The 21,853-nt window shown below is 32.4% G+C and overlaps 2 protein-coding genes across 2 annotated transcripts in view; one reads left to right on the forward strand and one right to left on the reverse strand.

Moving 5' to 3' along the window:
* LOC125826478 (uncharacterized) overlaps positions 1–21,853 on the forward strand; it is a 272,616-nt gene that overhangs the window by 68,211 nt on the left and 182,552 nt on the right. The gene's annotated exons all lie outside the window — the stretch shown is intronic.
* Positions 986–5,302, reverse strand: LOC125826501 (glucomannan 4-beta-mannosyltransferase 1-like). Its single transcript, XM_049505852.1, has 9 exons — positions 4,798–5,302; positions 3,436–3,534; positions 3,099–3,351; positions 2,638–2,748; positions 2,408–2,544; positions 2,212–2,325; positions 1,924–2,123; positions 1,623–1,817; positions 986–1,508 (listed from the first exon to the last, which is right to left on the reverse strand). Exons 1-9 carry the CDS (start codon positions 5,110–5,112, stop codon positions 1,349–1,351), a joined length of 1,584 nt encoding a protein of 527 aa, XP_049361809.1. The 5' UTR covers positions 5,113–5,302; the 3' UTR covers positions 986–1,348.

The raw sequence follows: 21,853 nt of genomic DNA on the forward strand, positions 1-21,853 counted from the left end.
ACCGCATCTCTTACCTTACTTATAAAAAAAAGGAACTCCTCACCGCATTAATATAAATACTACTTCATGAAAGAACTATATTGTTTTTTCAGGAAGTCATTTTTTTATTATTCCCTGCCATATCAACTTCTCCGTGTGTTCTGCTCTTAAGGGGAGAGCCCTATATACACAGTTGGGAGTTGTCTGCCATTGCAGCCAGATGTGTCTGCTAATTGTTGTATGCTTCTCATGAATCTCGCCTCTACTGACAGCTTATATATGTATAAATTGGATAATGTAATTTCATTTGGAAAAGTCAAAAAACAGTACCAAGACCAAGACGAGTACATAAATATTGGACTTGTACAAAGACTACCCTGAAACTGAATCTAGCCAGTCTGAGAAGTCATCTATGCTAATTACAGTATCATCTTTATGCCAGCGAACCAAATTGTAAACACCTATATTTTACTACAGAAATCGGCTTCTTTTTCCCTTAAAACATCTGTTGTTCCTTTGTTGCCAAACTGTCCAAATGATGCATAAAGGAATAAGCTTCCGTATCATCTTCATCCTTTTCTTCATACACCGTCCTTGCCAGCTGTTCAATAGATCCTTAATGAAGATTTCAAGCTCTAAAAATATTGAATTCCCATGGCTAACAAGCAGTTAAACAGATGAAGATGTCCAAAGCTGGAGGAATAATTGACTTTATGGTTTCACTGTCATCCCCCACTTTCTTGTAAGATATTTAGATGCTCTGGTTTTGGCCTTTATCCATGTAAGGTTTATAAAATTTTGAAGTTCTTGGATCAACGGTAATGTTGTCTCTGCGTGACCTATAGGTCACAGGTTCGAGCCGTGGAAGCAACCCTTAATGCTTGAATTAGGTTAGGTTGTCTATATCACACCCCTTGAGGTGCGGCCATTCCCCGAACCCTGCTAACACAGGATGCTTTGTATACCGGGCTGCCCTTTTTTTTTTTTCTGGATCCATAGGTTCATTACCATGAATTTGCCTTTTTCTTGCAGAAAAGACGATAAAATTTCTTTTGTGATAAGTAAAAAATTAGAACGCAATACTAATGCTTATCTTTTTCACAATTTACTACATACATACTATGCAATGGAAATCTGATGACACGACAAAGAGTAGCAAAAAAGTTATTTGGACAGCCAAATGAACATCTGTAAATTCTGGAAATATATATAAAAAAAAATGAAACACATTATTACATTGAAACCTTTAAGCTCTTGTAGGGCCTAATTTTTAAACAATTTAGCACTTGCATACTACTAGTATACTAGTTGGGCATGGTTCTCACTGTTTGTCCTGCATGCCATTGGCATCCTATGTTCACCGGATTTTCTAATTGGGGACGAATGTTCCAACATAGCCAATTCCAACAATGAAGAACGCTCCTGCTTGGAGGAACAGGTAGATGAAAAAGTGGTCATTTCCAAATAGCATGTTGTATATAGCACAGTGTAGCATATACATTCCCATTAGCAGCTCTAAGACGTGAATCCTGTTTGCAAACCATAATGCAGGTTACAGTCAGAAATTTGCAGGATATAGAATACTTTGATGTTTAACCAACTTCCTAGGGACTGAGAGAACTGTCAAATAATATAATGATTACCTTTCACCTATCCTCGATTTTGGTTTCTTTGATGCCTTGGCACTGTACTTTTGCTTCATCGTGTTCCCCAACTTCTCAGTTACAACCCATTCATTTACTCGGCTGGCTTCTAAGAGTCCTATTATTGCTGCCTTGGATCGATGGAGAGACATGACATTCTCAAATAGGATCCAGAATACAAGAAGATGGAAAGATCTGTGTGGAAACCAGATTAAGGTGTATTAAATTATTGTGCTTGAAAAAATATGAAACTGAAAAACAAAAGGATGATTTCTGAGTTCAGTTTCATGAGTTTACATACCTTGGTGTGCAAGCGGCATTAAGAATGGTAATAGTTGCTGGAAGATATATAGCTAGAGGCTTTGTAAGATGGACTTCAGGCACCAAGATAGTTGCTGGAATGACGACACAGTAAAAGAAAAACGTAACCCAGTGTGCGATAATCTTCCTCACAAAGAAGAAACCATAGATGAGATGAAACTTCTTCCATACTGATACACGCTGCATTTAAAAGAAAAGGTGTGACGTGTGACTTGTTGACAAAAAACTTTTATTAATAGTATAAATATATTTTTTTAAATAGTGATACCTCACAAAGGATGATTTCTTTAATCATCTTGCGAAAGAGGTTAGCTGGGCCACATGACCAGCGGTGCTGCTGAAATCTATAAGCCTTGAAGGTACTTGGGAGTTCGTTCTTGACCTAAATGAACTATGTTAGGCATCTGATACATAGAGGCTTGTAGTCATTTCCATAAATAAGAAGATTGAAGTTATGAACTCACAGCTAAGTCCCCCACAAACAAAAATTTCCAACCCTTAAGGCTTGCCCGAACTGCAAGATCCATATCCTCTACTGTGGTCCTGTCTTTCCAGCCACCAGCATCATTCACTGCTCGAATTCTCCACACTCCAGCAGTCCCTACAATTCAATCGGAAAAGCTTGTTACATTCTTAAAATAATGTCTAGCTGTTGAATGCCTGTATATGGAGTGAGATCTGACTATTTGTTTACCATTGAACCCAAAAAATGAACATGTGGACGAGCCAACTTCTTGCTCAACACTGAAATGATAGTCCAATGACATCTCTTGAAGTCGAGTCATCAGACATTCATCTGCATTGACTGTGGAAAGATTTTCACTTACATTAATAACCAAGAAAGAACCAAAAATATGACTGAAGCTGGAAATTCTTTCTCTATGTATGCATTTCCTTTTAAATAGATTAAGGACGCTTTTGTGAATTGATTTTTAGATAAGTCTTTTCATGATAAGTTCTTTAAGTGAGATAGAAACAACATAAAAGAATTCTCTTATCATAGAACTGATCCAATCAAAGTTTATTATCATAAACACAGCAATCTGCTATTCATTAATTTTTACCTCTTCCAAACACCTTTAATTTTGTTTTGTTTTTGAGGTCATGACCAATTATTCAGTGTGTGTATGGACATAATGCAGTCTTTGGCCTTACCAAATTTCCATCTGGCTTGAACCAGAGCCAGTTCTGGGTTGTCGAGAAGATATGGTATGGTCCTCCAAAGAAAGTCTTCTTCAGGCTGAAAGTCTGCATCAAAGATCACAACAAACTCACAGTCATCAACATACTGCTTCTTTAGACCCTCCTTGAGAGCACCAGCTTTGTAGCCATTCCTGTTGTTTCTTGTTTCGTATTTCACGTTTATCCCTCTCTCCATCCACTTTCGACATTCCAAGTCCACTAATGTCTGCAATTATATTCTCAAACATTAGTTGGAATTCAGAAGATACTTAAGTTTTTCTCTCAGATAAAGTTGAGTTGAAAGTGATACCCGTAAAACTTCGTTGGTAGAGTCATCAAGAACCTGCACTACAAGCCTATCTGATGGCCATGACAAGCCACATACAGCTCCAATTGAGAGCTTGTAAACCTGATAAAGAACAATAAGATGATAATCTGATAAAGAACAGTAAGATGATAATCTGATAATAAACAATAAGATGATAATGGTTCTTATTTTGTAGAGAAAGTTCATATCCCTATTCATAAGCTATTCTAATTGGGACTAATTTCAAATGTGTTTTTCTTGTTGTCAACTTATAATCCTCTTTGATCAGGGGTATAGCGCAAAAAATCAGTGCCTTTATTTTGTATGCTCCTAAATATTGTTCCTCATTTGACTAAGCTAGAGGTTAGAGCCTTGCAGTCAATATGCTTTTGATGTATTATTAAACTTATATTTCTAAATGCAGAAAATATCTAGATTTATTTCTATTGGTTTCTTAATGCTCATTGTAGTTATCTTTTTATTAAGCTATGTACAAGTCTTCAACATTGTAGGATGATTAACATAAATCTATAATTTCTGCAATCAGTCAAATTAGTGGGTATACTCTACTGGTGAAAAATGTCCATAAACTATCTTGCTCCTTTTGGAATTTGTAAACAGATGAACAATAAGCTTCCTTCATTTCAATGTCCTGACTTACACTTGGTTTGACCTTGTTGACCAATTAACATTGACCTTTTAGATCTATTTAAATTATTTGGTCTCTTGCTATTAAAATCATGGTTTTGTAGCAGTACTCAACAGGGAAAAACTTAGGTATATATCATGACAAAAGTTTTGTTAGCTTAATCAGTAAAGTCTGACTAATGGTTCGGGATTTATATGAGAAGGTAGTAATCTCTTGGTATCTATTTGTTCATTTAAGAAATTTCCGAATTGTTGGTGTAATTTTTATTTTTGTAATTCTTTTCTGGATGGTCGGTCCGGGTATGGGGAAAGGGGAAGGGTGAGAGAAGAACACATATTGTTCCTCTAGCATTGAAGGTAAAATCCTCCCATGAACTTTCACTTGATACTAGGATATGGTTGTATGCTCTGTGTTGTTTCTAGGTTTTTTATTATTGGTGGTTGTGAGAAATGAAATTGTATTTTCTTTTTTCTGATTCACTAAATTTATTTCAGTTTTGGGATCATTGTATGTTTGTGATTTATTCTCTAAAATTTACTCTCAAGATGGAAAAAATATAACCACTGATCAGAAAAAGAAAGGGTGGTGGAAACAGGCATATTCGTAGTTTCTTCTAGGAAAAACTGAAACACGAAGCTAAACAATAATTATTTATGCATAACTTTAAATCTCTGGAACTTGATCAGAAAAGACATGTACTCAAGTAAGGTATGTACCTCCTTTTCATTGAACATAGGAATTTGGACCAACACCATTGGGTAGTTTTTGTTTTTCTCTAGGTCTTCTTTTACGGACTCGAGCTTATACTTGGTATATCTTTTCTTTCCAAAGCACTTGACCCCTGCTATCACTATTGCCATGTAAATACGCTCAAGAAATAGCATGACGGACATGGCTATGCATATATACATTGCAAGGTGTAGGGCAGGCACTACTACTGGAACGCGTATTCGCTCCCAAGCATGATTTAGACTTTGAGTAGTATTGGTGCTTACTCTGATCCCAGGATCTTGGAAAACAAGATTTCTCATGGTTTGTCTCAACCTGAATTCAGAGTTTAGTAAGGGAGCAGAGCACTTTGGGTTGAAAGGAACGAGCTTGCCCTTGCAAGTACATAGAGATGGAGGGAAATTGCGGTGAAATTTAGGATGCAGGTTCTGCTGCTTTAAATAAAGATGCAGTGTGATTGTGGTGAAGGTGACGATAGTAAATGGAGATGAGCTGGAGTGGTTTCGTAGATTGAGTAATCCATTTAAATAAAGTTCTTTCATGTGAGAGACACACGGTCTACATGCAATGAAGGTGCTGCAACGTATCATTGTGCTAGCTGGAGGTTTGGCTTTTCCCTCCGACAATGCTGTTGGAGGATCTAAACATAAATATATATGTTAAACCTTTGTATTCGATAATAAAGATTTAAGTTTTGAATGATTATATCTATTTATGTATCTAAAGAGAAGCGTGAAAGAGATCTCATCTGAATTTCGCCAAAATGCTTCTTAACTCCTCGAGTCTTTAGTATAACTTGTCATCTTCTCTCACTGTTGCCTATATCCTTTTATTAGCTCCTAAGTTACTCTGATTTCATGCTTTCTTTTTGAGATTATTAGTGGTAATTCTGACCTGAATCAGAAACAAAATAATTATCTTAGTAGGACTATGTCGTTTTATCCTGTCACCGACATCACTGATTGCTTTTGAAATCATACTATCTAATAAATAAAAATTGCAAAGTTCGCTTTGAAGTTCTTTACAGCTGGCCTAACTCTGTTTTTTCTGGATGTAGAACCATGAAGTGATGCATAAATCTAGCCTCAAAGATGCCACACATAGTTTGGAATCATGTGAATATAGAACATAACACGTTTTGAGCACATCCAAGGCTAACACCGTCATCAACTCTTGGAATGTCATCTAAATTGTCGATTCTTGTGTGGGATACTTGCAGTCCCAAGTCATGATGGATATGTTAGTAAGTGGTTGGCTTTATCTAAATGTTTATAAATTACCTTGTGAAGGGTGACTTCCCTAATTATATCATGGCTGTCGGTAATTCTTTAGAAAGTAGGAAGTTTGGTTTAAATACGTCCCACTTGTTGATTGCAATAAATTTCTAAAGTTATGCTATGTCCGATTTTGTTTAGGGCAATAAATTGTTGGTTAAATTTGCTGATTTGGTTACTCAATTTGTCAACTTTCCTACACCAAAATGTTGTTAAGTTGAGAATTATAAGCAACTTTAACCTATTAGTGACAAACCTCATGGTAAAAACTTACCCGTGCTGGATGTTTGCACCAAACTAATGAATGCAAGACATGTACAACAACATACCCAGTGTAATCCCACAAGTGGGGTCTAAAAAGAGTAGAGTGTATGTAAACCTTACTCTAACCTTGGGAGGTAGAGAGGTTGTTTTCGGTAGACCTTCGGTTTAAGAAAAAGAAGATAAAAAAATAAAATGAAAGTGAAGAAATCATGGCAAAACATATTAAAAGCATTACAAAGTATTCTGAAAATAAAAGAACAGTAACTACAACAAAATAGTGCGATAATTGAAGTACAAGAGACCTAAGTTGCTCGGACTGGGGTGCGGGTGTCTGATACGGGTGTGGATCTATAGGTCGGGTCCTTCATGATCTAATCACGGATATGGATCCATGTGTGGGGATTCGCCTAAAATAATTAAAATATCTAAAAATAGAGTTATAAAACCTAAATTATGAGATATTATGTGGAGAACTTGAGGATAATCTTGGACGGAGATTAAAGGAAAATGAGTGACACAGAAATTTCTATATAAAAGGTATTCCATTTTCTTCAATTTCACCTTAGCTTTTGTATTAATTACATAAATCATTAAGAACTGTCCGGACTTTCCCCATCAATTTTGGTCAAAGTACCCAAAATTGGTTGACCAAATCGAACAGGAATTCCAACACCTACACCCACACCCATGTCGCGTCGACACGGGTGCGACACCAAAAGTGAAGAGTCTGAGCAACTTAGCAAGAGACAATAGATACTGACATAAATTTAAGGACAAGAAACTACATGAGAAATACTATGATTACTAGTATGGAAGGATAAACGAGACAACACTCTACTACCTATTAATCTTCTACCATAATTCGTGTACAACACAACAGTGTAATCAAAAGCGAAAAACACAAAAAAGCTCTAAGGTTCATAGGGGCTTTAAGCGCAAATGAAGCATAGGATTTATTGAGAATGGATGCAAATGGAGAATATATATATATATATATATGTTTTGTCCAAGACTAATAATTACAAGAATGAATAACAAATATATGGACAAAGAAATTGATTGTTTTTATGATAAACTGAAATATCAATGGTTTAGCGTCGCCTTTTCAGGACATGCTCATTCACAAGGAAAAATATGTCATAGAGCTTTGATGACAACACTGAAGAACACATTAGCAAGGTTAAACTCTCAAACATGTTTTGAGCCTCTCTTCAGGGCTTAAGTGTGCCTTTATAACACTGCTCCACAACCTCCTATCTAAGGTCATGTCCTTGTAAGGTGCAACTGTGTCATATCTTGTCTAATCACCTCTCCTCAGTACTTCTCCGATCAATCTTTACCTCTCCTGAAATCTTCCATAGCTAAAAACTTTTACACCTCAGAACCAGTGCATCCATGCATCTCCTCTTCACATGTTCGAATCATCTCAGTCTCACTTCCTGCATATTTTCCTCTACCAAGGCCACTCCTACCGTGTCCCAAATATCTTCATTTGTAGTTCTATCTTTCCTAATAAACCCATACATCTGCTGCATCATCCTCATCTCCACAACCTTTGATCTTCTGAATATGAGAGCTCTTGATTGGCCAACACTCCGCCCTATACAACATAGTTGGTCTTAACCACTTTGTAGAACTTGCCTTAAGTTTTGCTGGCATCTTTTTAATACTCCGGATGTGAGCCTCTATTTCATTCACCCTGCACCATAACGATGTGTGACATCATTGTCAATCTTCCTATTTCCTTGGATAATAGGCCCAAGATACTTCAAAACTTCCTTTCTTTTGGATGACATGTGCACTAAGCCTCACTCTACGCCAACCTCGGGATTGCATTGCTGAATGTGTTCATATATACGTTCACCACTAAATCTTGGTTAAGTTGTATGCATTCTCACTCTAGTTTTTAACTACAAAGGTTAACATACTTTATTTGTATAAACACCTGGTGTGGGTAAGTATTTTACCCAAATGTCACTTGGGTATGAAACAAGAATGTTCAGCTTAATTGGCATAGGTCTATTTACGTCTGGCACTCCATAAAATTGATGTATTTTGAAAATCAAAGTATGGAGTTCGCCAAAAAATGTATCTAGTTTTGAGTCTTTTGGTTGTGTATTGATAACCTCTAAACTTAGTCCATGTCAAAAGGACTTGATTTTTAACTCTTAACAGGATATTGTTTGATATTTGTGGGCGCTAAATTCATAAAATAAGATTGACACTTCCATTCTCTTGTGTTTATTCTTTGATCTGAAGCAACATATACCCTGAACTTTTGAGAAAACTTTGTAATTCTGTACATGAGGATGTAGGTGGATAGTGCAGATTATATTCAACAATGTGATTATTCTTGATCTATTTCTCTTCAATTCTTAGATGCCTGACTTTTCTCAGTTTAATATACCTCATCAGTTTATGCATAAAAATGCTTTTGGTCTTTCTTCTCTTTCTCACATATTTTATATTTTCTAATCTTGTATATATATCTTGTCTTGAGTTTGCATAAGTATTTAGAATAGATTTCAGCATTCTTGATGCTTTATTTTTTATATTCTCTTTGTAGTACTCCAAATTTATTCCTTTCAAATTGGGAATGTGATAGTTGTGAATTGTGAGGAATTAGGTAATAACAAAAATGAATTTCGGACCAACCACCTTAGGTTCTTAAGCCACTTCAGATGCAGTTAAGATTCTATAAGTTCATATTGTCCTGGAAATCTCCTCCACAATGCCTAGCATAACTAAGAATTCTTGAGATCTCCACTACTGTTTCCATGTGATTATGTGAAAAATCTCTTTTCACAGTTATAGACTTCAAGATCTTGTAAGGATATGATATCTGTAATCATATCTATGATCTTGAATAACAATCTCTATTCTACAAGTATGCATAGGGATAAATAAGCACATGGGCGCTAAAAGATAAAGTTAACAATCCCTTAATGCTGAGGAATAGAGATAGTGGACTTCTTAGGAGTTTTGTAATTAATGTATGCCTCAGCATACCCTTAATGTTGGCAACCATCAAAAAAGTGTGATTACATTGTTCTTTGCCCCAAAAACATAGAGAGGTAATACAATTCCATTTGATCTTTTGAATGGAATTAGATCTGCCTTCGAAATCCTTTCATTTCTCTCCTTCCATATGTTCCACCAACTGCAAGCTGTTGCCGTTTTCTACCAAATTTTTTTCTCTTACATCCTACCCCTTCTGATGTAGCAGCTCAGTAAGTGTGCATTATGTTCTGGCATTGTCCAATCCTCCCTAGCCAGACAGAAAAAGATTGCCCAGATTGGAGATGTTACCTTACAATGAAGGAATAAGTGACTGTTAGTTTTTGCTGCCTCCATACATAAAGAGCATCTAGATGCTATCTCGATTTTCCTCCTCTGAAGTGTTTCATGAGACATGCTTTATTTACCTTTGTTGGTGCCATGCTTTTCCATATATTTTTTCAAGGGGCCTTTAAAACTTCCTGTCATCTCAGATAAACCCCTGTTGTATACTCTATTTACTAAGAAATGTCCATCTTCATTGTGCCTCCATCTGATGGAGTCAGGAGCAGTGTTCGTCCCTGTAAAATTTTCTACCCTTTCTAGTAGTTCAACCACCCTTTCCACTTCCCAATTACCCAACAATCTCCTGAAAATTAGATTCCATCCCTGTGCTGACCAAGTCTCTTCTATTGTGATATCTGGATTGGTGCTGATAGAAAAAAATTAGTTTCTGGTGACCAATGTATGAGCAAGACCTGTTTTTCCCTGGAAGACATTATTGAGTCCTGTACATAACATGTCAAACACTGATTGCGTAGTTTTTTTCTCAATGTTTAGGTTCCATTACTAGAACAGTATCGACTATATTATTCAAACACTTCCAATTGGTTTTTCTGTAATGTTATGTTGGGCGATGTCGCCAAATTGGTTCTCATTATGTGTATGTCGCGGATATACATCCTAATTGTGATAATTGACACTGGTTGTTGATGGTTCCTTCTTTTACCCAAATCGGTTATTGATCATTAAAGATTAATTTGTGCATGTGTCAATTGATGCTTGTGATTATTGCTTGAAGGGATGGATCATGTGACATCTAATAGTTGTGGAGAGAAGGATCGGTATGCTTTAGTGAGAAATTTAGCACATCTATGTGTTTTTCTTTAGGGAGGACTGGATAATCTACTCGAAAAACTAGGCAGATCCATTATCCATTGAGTTTGGTAGAGAAAGTTGCTGACCGTTCAATAGATCTAGATGATAAACAATAGCCCTTTGGTGTTTTGCTTTATGTATGTTGAAGATATGATGTAGCTACTGAACTTGAAAACATGAAATTAATAATACTATCATCCAATTGATCAAATATGAATGAATTTTAGTGTGCTTGTAAGCTGTAGCATGTAGGTCAGATCAAAAGTTTCTTGTTTCTTCTATCCAATTGGTCTTTTGCTAGAGTTAAAGCAGAAGTCGAGGCAGGATTTTCATCAACAGTATTCATCATCTAACTATACATACATGTACAAAAATTTGACCTTACAACAATAATAATATACTCAGTGTAATAATTATACAAATTTGATTTGAAGAGTAGACACAGAACTTACCCTACCTTGGGAGTTGGGACGCATAGAGATTGAATCCCCTCTACCTCTGCCGTGGGTTTAACTATCCATTAAGACTTGCATTCCCAAGTTTCAAACTTTGAGACCTTTAGTTAAGGACTGAAAGGTTTCAAACATTCTATTACGCCTCGTGATAAAGATCTTTCATTCTTAGAGTTCGACTCAATAGTTAGGTGTGGCAAAAGATCGATGCAACAATGTGTTGAACTGAATCTAGCATTGTTCATACAAAACATAAATATACATGAAAAATCAGGATTGAATTCATCAAGTTTAAATTCTTTATTCATATTTGATTTCCATTTACTCACAGTTGGTTGAAAATGGCATTACTCACCATTCCACTAGACAGACTGAGGTACTTCAGGTGGAGTTAGTGTGCCTGCATGTGGTCAGACCACGTGTCATTATATCATTGGTCACCAAGAATAAACAGCATCTGCCCAAGCCTATTCACCACGTGGCTTCTGTCTAACCATTCTACTGACCATTCAAACTTTTCTCTCTCTTTTGTTTCAGTGTCCGATATTCATATTGAATTCTCACATATGCAAATCATGTCGTGTAAATTCATTTAAGCGGAGAACTGCTTCGTAATATAACTTTTTCATATTTATGATTCGAACTCAAGACCGTTGATTAAAGGACTTCTACTTTTGAACTATACAACTAGAAGCTTCTTTCTTGAATGAAACTTATATATTCTATATGTTTTTATTTTTGTTTATTTATTTATTTCATCTCTTCACGTGTTTGATTTGTTGTGTAGCTTACATCTTTTTGAGTCCATATCAAATCCCAAGAATTCACCACACCAATAATTATAAATAATACCAACACTCAATGCCACATATATGTGTGTGGGGAGAGGTTGTGAGAATATGAAGGCTCTTTCATGCTAGGTGTTCAGATCTATTATATTTGAGTCTTATTTTCATCACATTTACTATTATATCTACTAACGCTTCGTCCTAATGTAGACTTATTTCTGTAAACAAGAGACATATTTTTATCTGCATTTGCACCTGCACCTTAGTGAACGAATTTGTTAGCATATAATTCGTGCAGAAAGGTGTTGGTGCTCAGGCAGACAAAAATGGTATCTTGGCCTTCCATTGGTTTCCCAATCTTAACCTTTCGAAGTTGTTGCACTAAGTGCAAGCATCGGTTGAACTTGTGTTGATGGGAGATAGCAGTATTCAACTAATTAATCGAGGTAAGCATAAGTTGACATTTATCTTTTTTTCTATAGTTAAGAAAATATTACTTTAGTAGATTTAATTTGCTCATCAAGATTCTTATTTGATTTTTCGTTGCAATAATACAACTATTTAGGTGTTGACTCGCAACGAGGCAGACCCGTCTATCGAGATGATATAGGATATCAATGACATTGTGTTTCAAAGACGAATAATTACATCTACACATTAAAGTTTGTGGTGAAATGAATAGAATTTCTTCACCTAAAATATAATTAGTTGTTAGTCTTCGAGCAATAAGATGGTAAAATATCTAAACGTTTTCTTTTAATCGATCGTAAGTGACACGTATTAGACAAAATGCGCCGATAGTTCATTTTTGGGACAAATATTTAGTAAATGATTCTCTTTTTATTTATCTTTTTACAATTTCTAAACCTTTTGAATCGCGATTTAAAAATCTCTTTTAAACAAACTAAAAAGATTTTATTAGACAGTATGATTTTAAACTTGTAAACGTTACCCAAAGGTCTAATATCTTATCAATCATTTAAGTTTATAAAATTACCTCAAATTAGGCAGATATTTACCTAGCAAAAATTAATAGTAAAAATAAAATGATCAAACCAAATAAGAAGTTTTTTTTCATAATTGGAATTGAGAGGTAAGGGTGTTCACGGGCCGGTTTGGATCGGTTATTGATCAAAATCAAAATTAAAATCAAACCAACTTAATCGGTTTTAAAATTATCAAAACCAAACCAAACCAAATATAATATACATTTATCAATTTGGTGGTTATCGGTTTCGGATTGGTTTGGTTCGGTTATTAACCATACACAAAAATAAAAGAAACAATTCATTCAAAATGTGAAAAAAGTGACAACAATCCATTCAAAACAAAAAATAGTTAGAATGACTTAAATTACTGAACTTTCGATCACTAAATTTATTATCAATAAAGCTTTAAAATTCACTAAATTGGCCTACAAGGAATGTTTTATTTAAAAATATATGTAAAAAAGGAAAAATGACTGAGTTTTCAAAAAATCCGATTAAACTTATGGTTTAAGAGAAATCGATTTTCCGAAAGGACAGAGTCGCCACTTAATTTTTAGTAAAAAATCAAGAAAAAATACAAGATTTTTCAAAAGATTTAAACAGATAAAATCAATTGAAAAAGGGTTCGAGTTCAAATGTACATTCCGAGAAGGTGTTAGGCCCTCGGAATGTCCGCTAACTTGCGGTTGACCGACGATTTGACTAAAAATGATTTTGACTAATTTTGAAATTTTAACTAAGTAAAAGAACTCATTTATATTAACTATATATTTTTATTTTTTTTATTTTTGAAATTGACTTAGTAAGAAAACTAATTTATTTTAACTTATTTATTTATTACCATTTATTATTTTTATCACTTTATTTATTTTAAGGAGGAATGAACTAAAGGAAAATTTTCAAAAGGGGAAATGACTTAAGTGACAAGACAAATAAAATTAAAGCTAAGTGTAACACAGAGATACTTTAATTTAAATATATATATATATATATATATATATATATAAAATAATAATTAAAAAAAATGGCTATCTTGAGGAATTTAATTAAATTAAAATCATAAATCAAACAAAGTTAGTCAAACACAATATAAATAATAAGGGAGGGAAAGGAAGTAATCAAATTTGGGCCTTTGGCCCAAATTTCCCACATCTTGGACTTTGCTGAAATTGTCTAAGGCCTTTGGGCCTGTTTTGCTTTCGAAAAAATCTACGTATACCCTTTACGTATATCACTGTATATGGACCGTGTTTGGGGTCTGTATTTCTGCGTTTTTCCTTGAACAATAGCTATCGACTTATGTCTTATCATCAAACTTGTATCCTCATATTTTTGCAACCTGTAAACCATATTTCCGGCTGTATACGAGTGTATACAGCAGGTATATCAGCCCTTTTTGGGCCTTTTGAGACCTGCAATCGGCCATTAACTTGTACACCTGCTTCCTTGGCTTCACATAGCAATCCATTGGGACTCGATTTTAAATGTAACTCGAGAGAAATGCAAGGATGGAGTCCAAAGTGAACTCGAATCGATGTCACATGCGAGTAAAATAAATAATATGAATTAGTTCATCTAAGCTAGTCATATCAAAGTAAGAAAAATATTAAGTCGATAGGCATAACAAAACAACAAATAAAAAAAAACTAGTTTTTATCTATACTACTAAGCCGACGAGATTATCCAAAATTTCGATTATGTGAACACTAATTTAATTCCCCCATAGAATGTAATCAAATGTGCATTCAAGCAAAATGTCAAGACTAACACCTAAAGGGAATTTAAACAATATTAATATTAGAGAGGGAATGGGACCATAATTAATGACTATCTTAGACATTGAAGAAGATGAGACAAACTTAAATCATTAGCAACAATTAGTGTGAATAAATACTACCATTATGCATCTCTTTCTGGACAACGACTAGTAGACTAATTTTGACTTAAGACTAAATCTAACTCTACCATGTAATTCCAAGAAAATTGCTAGAAAGTTAATTAGGTAGCAGATGAAATATGCAGCCATAAGTAATATATGTCTGTAATTCATATAGCCTAGACGTAAGGTTTTTTTTATTATATTTTTTTTATGAGCTAGAAAGAGAGCAAATTTCATATCCCATTCTACCCTTGACTCAAAAAGAAAAACTAAGTCACAAGTAACTATATTTTAATCAAGAAAACCCATGCTTAAACAGTAGAATTAAGAAACAAACCTATTAAGATCTACACATCAAACCAACAATACTCCAGTGGACACAAGATTTAAGATCGATAAGCAAATAACATTATGATTTAGCTAAACAAACAAACTAAGAAACTTTCGAGAAGATACAAAATATTCGCTTATATTACTTATCCGAACAAAAATATAAGCAAATCTCAGTCACAAAAATTCAGGAGCAGCAAAACGAACACCTAAGGTCACACAGAAATAGAACTTGTAACGAAAAATGTTCAACCCATCTCAAAGTGGAATTCAACGACACAATATGATAAGTTTAAACTACTAAACAAGATATGACGATGAATGAACGTAAGGAGGCATAAAATTACCTTTCGTTGGGCAGCCAACTGGGACAGGACGAGCTGAACAGAGACACACTTCCGCTGCCGAGACACGATTCCAAAGACTCTGAAGAACAGAACAAAAGCGAGCGAAAACGACCCCCTAGTCTATGTGATTTCGACTCTCTTTCCTTCCAACCTTTTCTCCAAAGAATCTCTTTTTCTAGCTCTATGTCTTAGTCCAAAATTTTCCAACAAAAATCCCTCTCTCTTTTCCAACAATTGTCTTTACCAAATTTTTCGAACTCAAAAATCTCTCTTTCGAAATAAAGTAAAATAAAAATTCTCCCCCCCTTTCAACAGTGACTAAGAGGGAATATATAGGGGATTTTAGGGTTTCCCCATGGGGGGAAAACGGATGAAGAAAATGGATTCAAAGGCCCACTTCGAAATTCAAAATTCAAAATTCTTTCACCATTGAAGGGGAGACATCCTTTTCCTGAAATTTTGGCCATTTCCGGAAGAGGAAAGGGTAGAAGGACGGTTGGGATCGATTCCCATGTCCTTGGCGAGCAACGTGGCTCGATCTCACACCCCCAAGGACGGTTCTTGGCTGGAAATAGGCTGGAACAGCACTGCTGGAACAGTACTGTGTTGTTTTTGCCATGGAGAAGATGAATTTGGGAAGTGGGGTTGCGTGTGTTGTTGTACGTATGTGTCACTGTATGTCTGCTGGGTATTGTGGGAATTGAATTTGGGTAAGGAAATGGGTGGGCTGTTGAGGTTGGGCTAATTGAATAGGCATAAAGGAAATTGGGCCAAAATTGGTTTGGGTTGGCTGAAATTTGCAAATAGGGCCCAATTTTAGTTTATCACAAATGGGTTTAGGGGATTTGGCTAATAACTAAATAAGATGAATTAATATAAATTAATTAATGAGCTTCTTAATTTTAACGAAACAAAATAATTAACTTGATAATAATATAATTAACTTAAACATGAACTAATTAATTCAAAAATCGTAATTATGATTTAAATTAAACTAAGTTAGTAAGACACTTAGCTAAAAAGAAATAAAAATATTTTGATATGATTTTCAAATATTTATAAAATATACTAATTAGACACATAATTATATAATAATTAACTTAATCATAAACTAATTAACTCGAAATATAAGTTATTAATTAATTTAAACCAAATAGCCAAATATTTAAATAAAACTAAAATCGTTTTGAGACAATTTTCGAACATTCATAAAATATACTAATTAGACACATAATTATATAAAATATCATGTTTATTATTTTAAAATTTATAAAAATGACAAAACTACTTAAAATGACTTGAAAATTATTTCGAATTTTATAAAGCTAATTATTTCAAATTGTTTAGAATTTTAAGAAGCTCGGGAATTAATTACTATCGGGGAGGGTCAAAATTGGGTGTCAACAAGGAAGATACAATAACATTTTTAGTCCCATAAAAAATTGTCATAGACACTCATATACATAAAATCAATAAGATAAATGTTTCATCTTGGGCATTTTTGTTTTTAATAAGTAAATTATAAAGAAATTTTAATAAAAATATGTATAAGATCTTTAAAATTGTTTATAAAAATAATATATTAAGTATGTATATTAATAAAATATATGTATATAATTCATCGGTTCGGTTATTTCTTTGTTTTTTTCGAATAAAATCATAACCAAACCAAATACTATCAGTTTTCAAAAATCTAAAATCAAACTAAATCAAACTCAAATAAAATCGATTTTATTTTATCAATTTAAATCGATTTTTATACCAACCGTGTTGAGAGGTATGTGAAGAGATGATGTGCTATCCTTAGCCATGCACTTGTCAAGTGTATGGAAACCCTAATATTGAAGTGTTATTTTCAATAGATTTTCTTCCTTATCCTAAATAATGCACACAGGACCAGCTCAATAGTATTTATTTATTGAGTTTAAAATATATAAGGTAAGAATTTTTTACCATAATAAGTTTAACTAGCAATCAGACGATTTCAAATATATCGTAATAATATATTTAGTGTGATTTTTTAAGTGAGGTTTGAAGAAAATAGTGTATACGTAACCTTGCTTCTATATTATAAAGATAAAAATGTTATTTTTAATAGATCTACAACTCAAGTAAAATATATATAAAAAATAAGTACAGAAATAAAATATAATAGTAAAAAAGTTAGGTAAAAACAAAGGAGAAAGAGAATAATTGCAACAATAAGTAATACAGTATCTAAAGCAAAGAAAACAGTATGTATAATAATAACAAAATCGAATAATCTCGCACAAGGAGATTGTTGGATGTGTAATAAGAACAAGGATAAGGAAAACGGTGCTTGACTACCTACTAAGTTTCTATTTTAATTATCGATTTTCATATTCTTTTTTTAGGATCATGTATTCTTTGATAAGTTCTGTATGTATTATGTCGTATCTAGTCACTTCTCCTTAATATTGTTTCGGTCTGTCTACCTCTCTTCGTACCCACAATAGCAGGGGAGGAGCTACCCTAGAGCAAGGGTGTCAAGCGATATCCCTTCGTTGAAAAATTACATTGTATATATAGGTAAAAATTTAGTTTAATATATATATATGTATAAGTTGAAGGTTTAGTGTAGTGGTTAATTAAGGGGTTGCAAAAACTACTTGAGGTTGTGTGTTCTATCTTTATAGCAACGATTATATATTTTTACTTTATATTTTGACACCCCTAATAAAAATTCTGGCTCCGGCACTACACAATAGGCAACCTCTCAAACCTACTTGCTAGGCAACTCATGTGCATCTCCTCTTCTCGCGTCCTAACCATCTCAGTCCACCTCCATCATCTTGTCCACTATGAAGATTACTTCCAACTTATCTTGAATAACTTCTTTTTAATATTTCTCTCTCTTACAATATGTGCACACATCCATCTTATTATCTTTAAATTTTCTATTTTTATTTTCTGGATGTGTGAGTTCTTGACTGACCAATATTCTGTCATATACAACATAGTTGGTTAAACAATCACTTTACAAAACTTACCTTTGAGTAATGGTGAACATTCTTATCACAATCCATCATATGCGAGCCTCCATTTCATCCACTCGTTCTAATATGACGTGTAATATATAACACCACTAATCTCCTCATTTTCTTGAATTACTAACAAGTAACATGAGATACTTGAAACTTCCTCATTGTGTGGATATAAGTTATATGTCAAAATCCTCACTTTCATATTTCATGTGAGTTATGTTCAACTTGAACACTTTAAACTCCATAATTTATCTTTAAACCTTCAACATATCATTAATTCCGCCACGCATTTCGTTAATTAATATTATATCATATGTAAATACATACATCATAGCATCTCCTTTTGGATATGCAACATCTGTACATCCACCACAAAGAAAAAAAATATAGGCTAAGAATTTTTATGTGTTGAAACCCAATAGGGATTGAAAATTGTTTTGAGTCTTTTTGAGCCTTCTCCAAGTTTCGGCTCCTTCATGTATGTCTTTAATCTCCCAAATATAAGTTGCATGTACGCCTCTAGCCTCCAACAACTTCATATATATATATATATATTCTACTATATTATAAAAGAGAGTTTAGGCCCAAGTATAATATATAATATTCAAGATTAGGACTTTTCTCAATCTTGAATACTATATATTATACTTGTGGGACTTTTAAAAGGATGTTTATACCCAAGTATAATATATAATATTCAAGATTGGGACTTTCTTGAATATTATATATTATATTTATTATATAGTAGAACTTGGGCATAAACTCCCTTTTAAAATAATATAGAATATATATATATATATATATATATCTCACAGATGGAAAAGTCTCAATCAAGGAAGCAACATATATCATTTACAAATGACTTAAAAAGCATTAAAAATTACAATAATTACCAATTTAAAATATTTAAAAGCTATCTAATAACATAGGTTGACTCTCAGAATTTTATCAGGCTCACATATATTGGGACAGAAAAAATAACACATATCATTTTAATATTACCAAAAAAGTATTATAAATAATAATAATTAACAACTTAAAATATCTGAAAGACATTTTAAAAGGGTTAATTTTGTAATTTTATCCATATCACATAAATTAGGACAAAGTGACCAGTAATGTACATTATTTCAAAGTTACATAAAAATATTATAAATCACAATAATTAATAACTTCAAACATTTAAAAAAAAAAATTGAAAATTTGGATGACTGTCCAAATTTCATTTGTGTCACATAAATTGAGACAACAAAAATAACATATATTGGGTCCAGTTTAATTTATTTGTCTTATTTTTTTTATATTTAAAAATTGCGTAAAAATACTATAAATCATGATAATTGACAACATAAAATATGTTTTGAAAAAAAATACAAAAAATTCCACTGATTCTTGAAGTGAATCTATCGTAAAAATACTATAAATCATGATAATTGACAACATAAAATATTTCAAAAATGTTGTATGTGGGTAGTCTTATTATGCCTTAAATAGCGTCAAACAAAGTACAGGTTTGTGATAAAAAAAAACTTATTCCTTTATTCACGCAAACAATCGCTTCAAAAATTCGGTTATTAGCCCCAAAATATACCATTTATATTATTGGGCCCGTGCATAGCACGGGCACCATTATCTAGTTATATATAATAAGCCACAATGTAACTATCATTATAACTATCTTGTTAGTTTTCAATCAAAAGCTAACAAAATTTTTAGTTAATTGTAACTATCTTGTTAGCTTTCAACCAAAAGCTAACAAGATTTTTAGTTACATATTTATTATTTAGTTAAATAATAAATATGTCATTGTATGAGCTATTTATTACTCATTCCATTTGAATTTGTTAATCTGATTTTGATCTGACACATAGTTTACGAAAGTAAATTAGATTTTGAGAAAAAACATTAAGTGATACTTGAAGTTGTCCCAGATTTTCAAAAAGACACCTTAACTTTGCGTGCGTCCTATTACCCCACAAAACATTCAAAATCACTATAAATACACATTTTTTACACAATATTTCCACTTTGAACAAAAATATCCTTCGAATGTGTAATTTCTTAAAAATAAAAAGTCGGACCCATTATTGATGTATTGAAGGATGCTTTGGTAATTTCCTATGATGAATTCGTTTTGTTTGTTTCTTTTAAATTTCCTACTATACTAAATAATTGTTTAAAATATTATGAATCACGATAATTAATTACTTAAATATTTAAAAGATATAAAAATATATAAAAGATTTGATTGACTTTTCAAAATTTACCGGTGACACATAAATTGGGACAAATGAAATAATATATATTATTTGAAAATTTCTTAGAAAGTACTATAAATTATAGTAATTAACAGTTAGAAATATTTCAAAGACAAAAAAAATTGATTGAATATCAAAAAAAATTTAGTACTACATAAATTGAGAAAGAAGAAATGACCTCTATTATTTGAAAATGACGTAAAAGTATTACAAATCATACAATAAGAATTAACAATTTAAAATTTAAAATTTTAAAAGACTTTAATGCTTTATACTTATTTTATTTACACTTTGGACAAAAATATCCTCCCAATATGCATATTTTTTTAAATAAAAAGTGGGACCCATTATTGATGTATTCAAGGATGCTTTGGTAATTATCCTATGATGAATTCGTTTTGTTTGTTGTTTAATTTTTTTTAAAATAATTGTATAAAATATTATAAATCACAATAATTATTTACTTAGATATTCAAAAGATATAAAAATATGTAAAAGATCTGATTAACTCTTCAAATTTTATCGGTGACACATAAATTGGACAAATGAAATAAAATATATTATTTAAAAATTACTTAGAAAGTACAATAATTTACAGTAATTAACAATAGAATATTTTAAAGACAAAAAAATTGATTGAATCTCTAAATTTTATTAGTACCACATAAATTGTGAAAGAAGAAATAACCTTTATTATTTCAAAATTGCATAAAAGATATTACAAATCATATAACAATAATTAGCAATTTAGAATGTTAAAAGACATAAAAATTTTTTTACCATAGTTAACAATAATTAAAAATTTAAACTATTTTAAATTAATATTAAAGTTTGATTAACTCTTTTATGTTGTCTTTATCATATAAATTGAAACAAAAAATGATACATATTGGGCCCGTGCTAGCACGGGCTCCGATGTTAAGTATATATATATAAGTTAACAAATTTGGAGAGTTTATTATACATGTTATAGATTAATATACATTATATGTAAGTCAATTTTCTTAAAAGACCAATAGCTTATGTATAAATTAATTATACGAAGAAAAAAAAATATAATCCAAATATTGTATTAACAATAGTATACCTTATATAAAGAGAGAGAAAAAAGGCAACCAAATATTATACTTATGCTAGGCTTTATGTGAGGATTATCCTTTTATCATTTTTATAATCAAATAATAATGTATAAAATTATGCAATTTTTTGTACACGACTCTAACCAATAACCAAACGACTTCTAAATATTTTATTAAAATAATAATAATAAATTTCAATAATAATAATCTAAGCAAGACCACG

Source organism: Solanum verrucosum, unplaced genomic scaffold, assembly GCF_900185275.1.
Source record: "Solanum verrucosum unplaced genomic scaffold, falcon-dt-bn FXZP01000125.1, whole genome shotgun sequence".
Taxonomy (NCBI): Eukaryota; Viridiplantae; Streptophyta; class Magnoliopsida; order Solanales; family Solanaceae; genus Solanum; species Solanum verrucosum.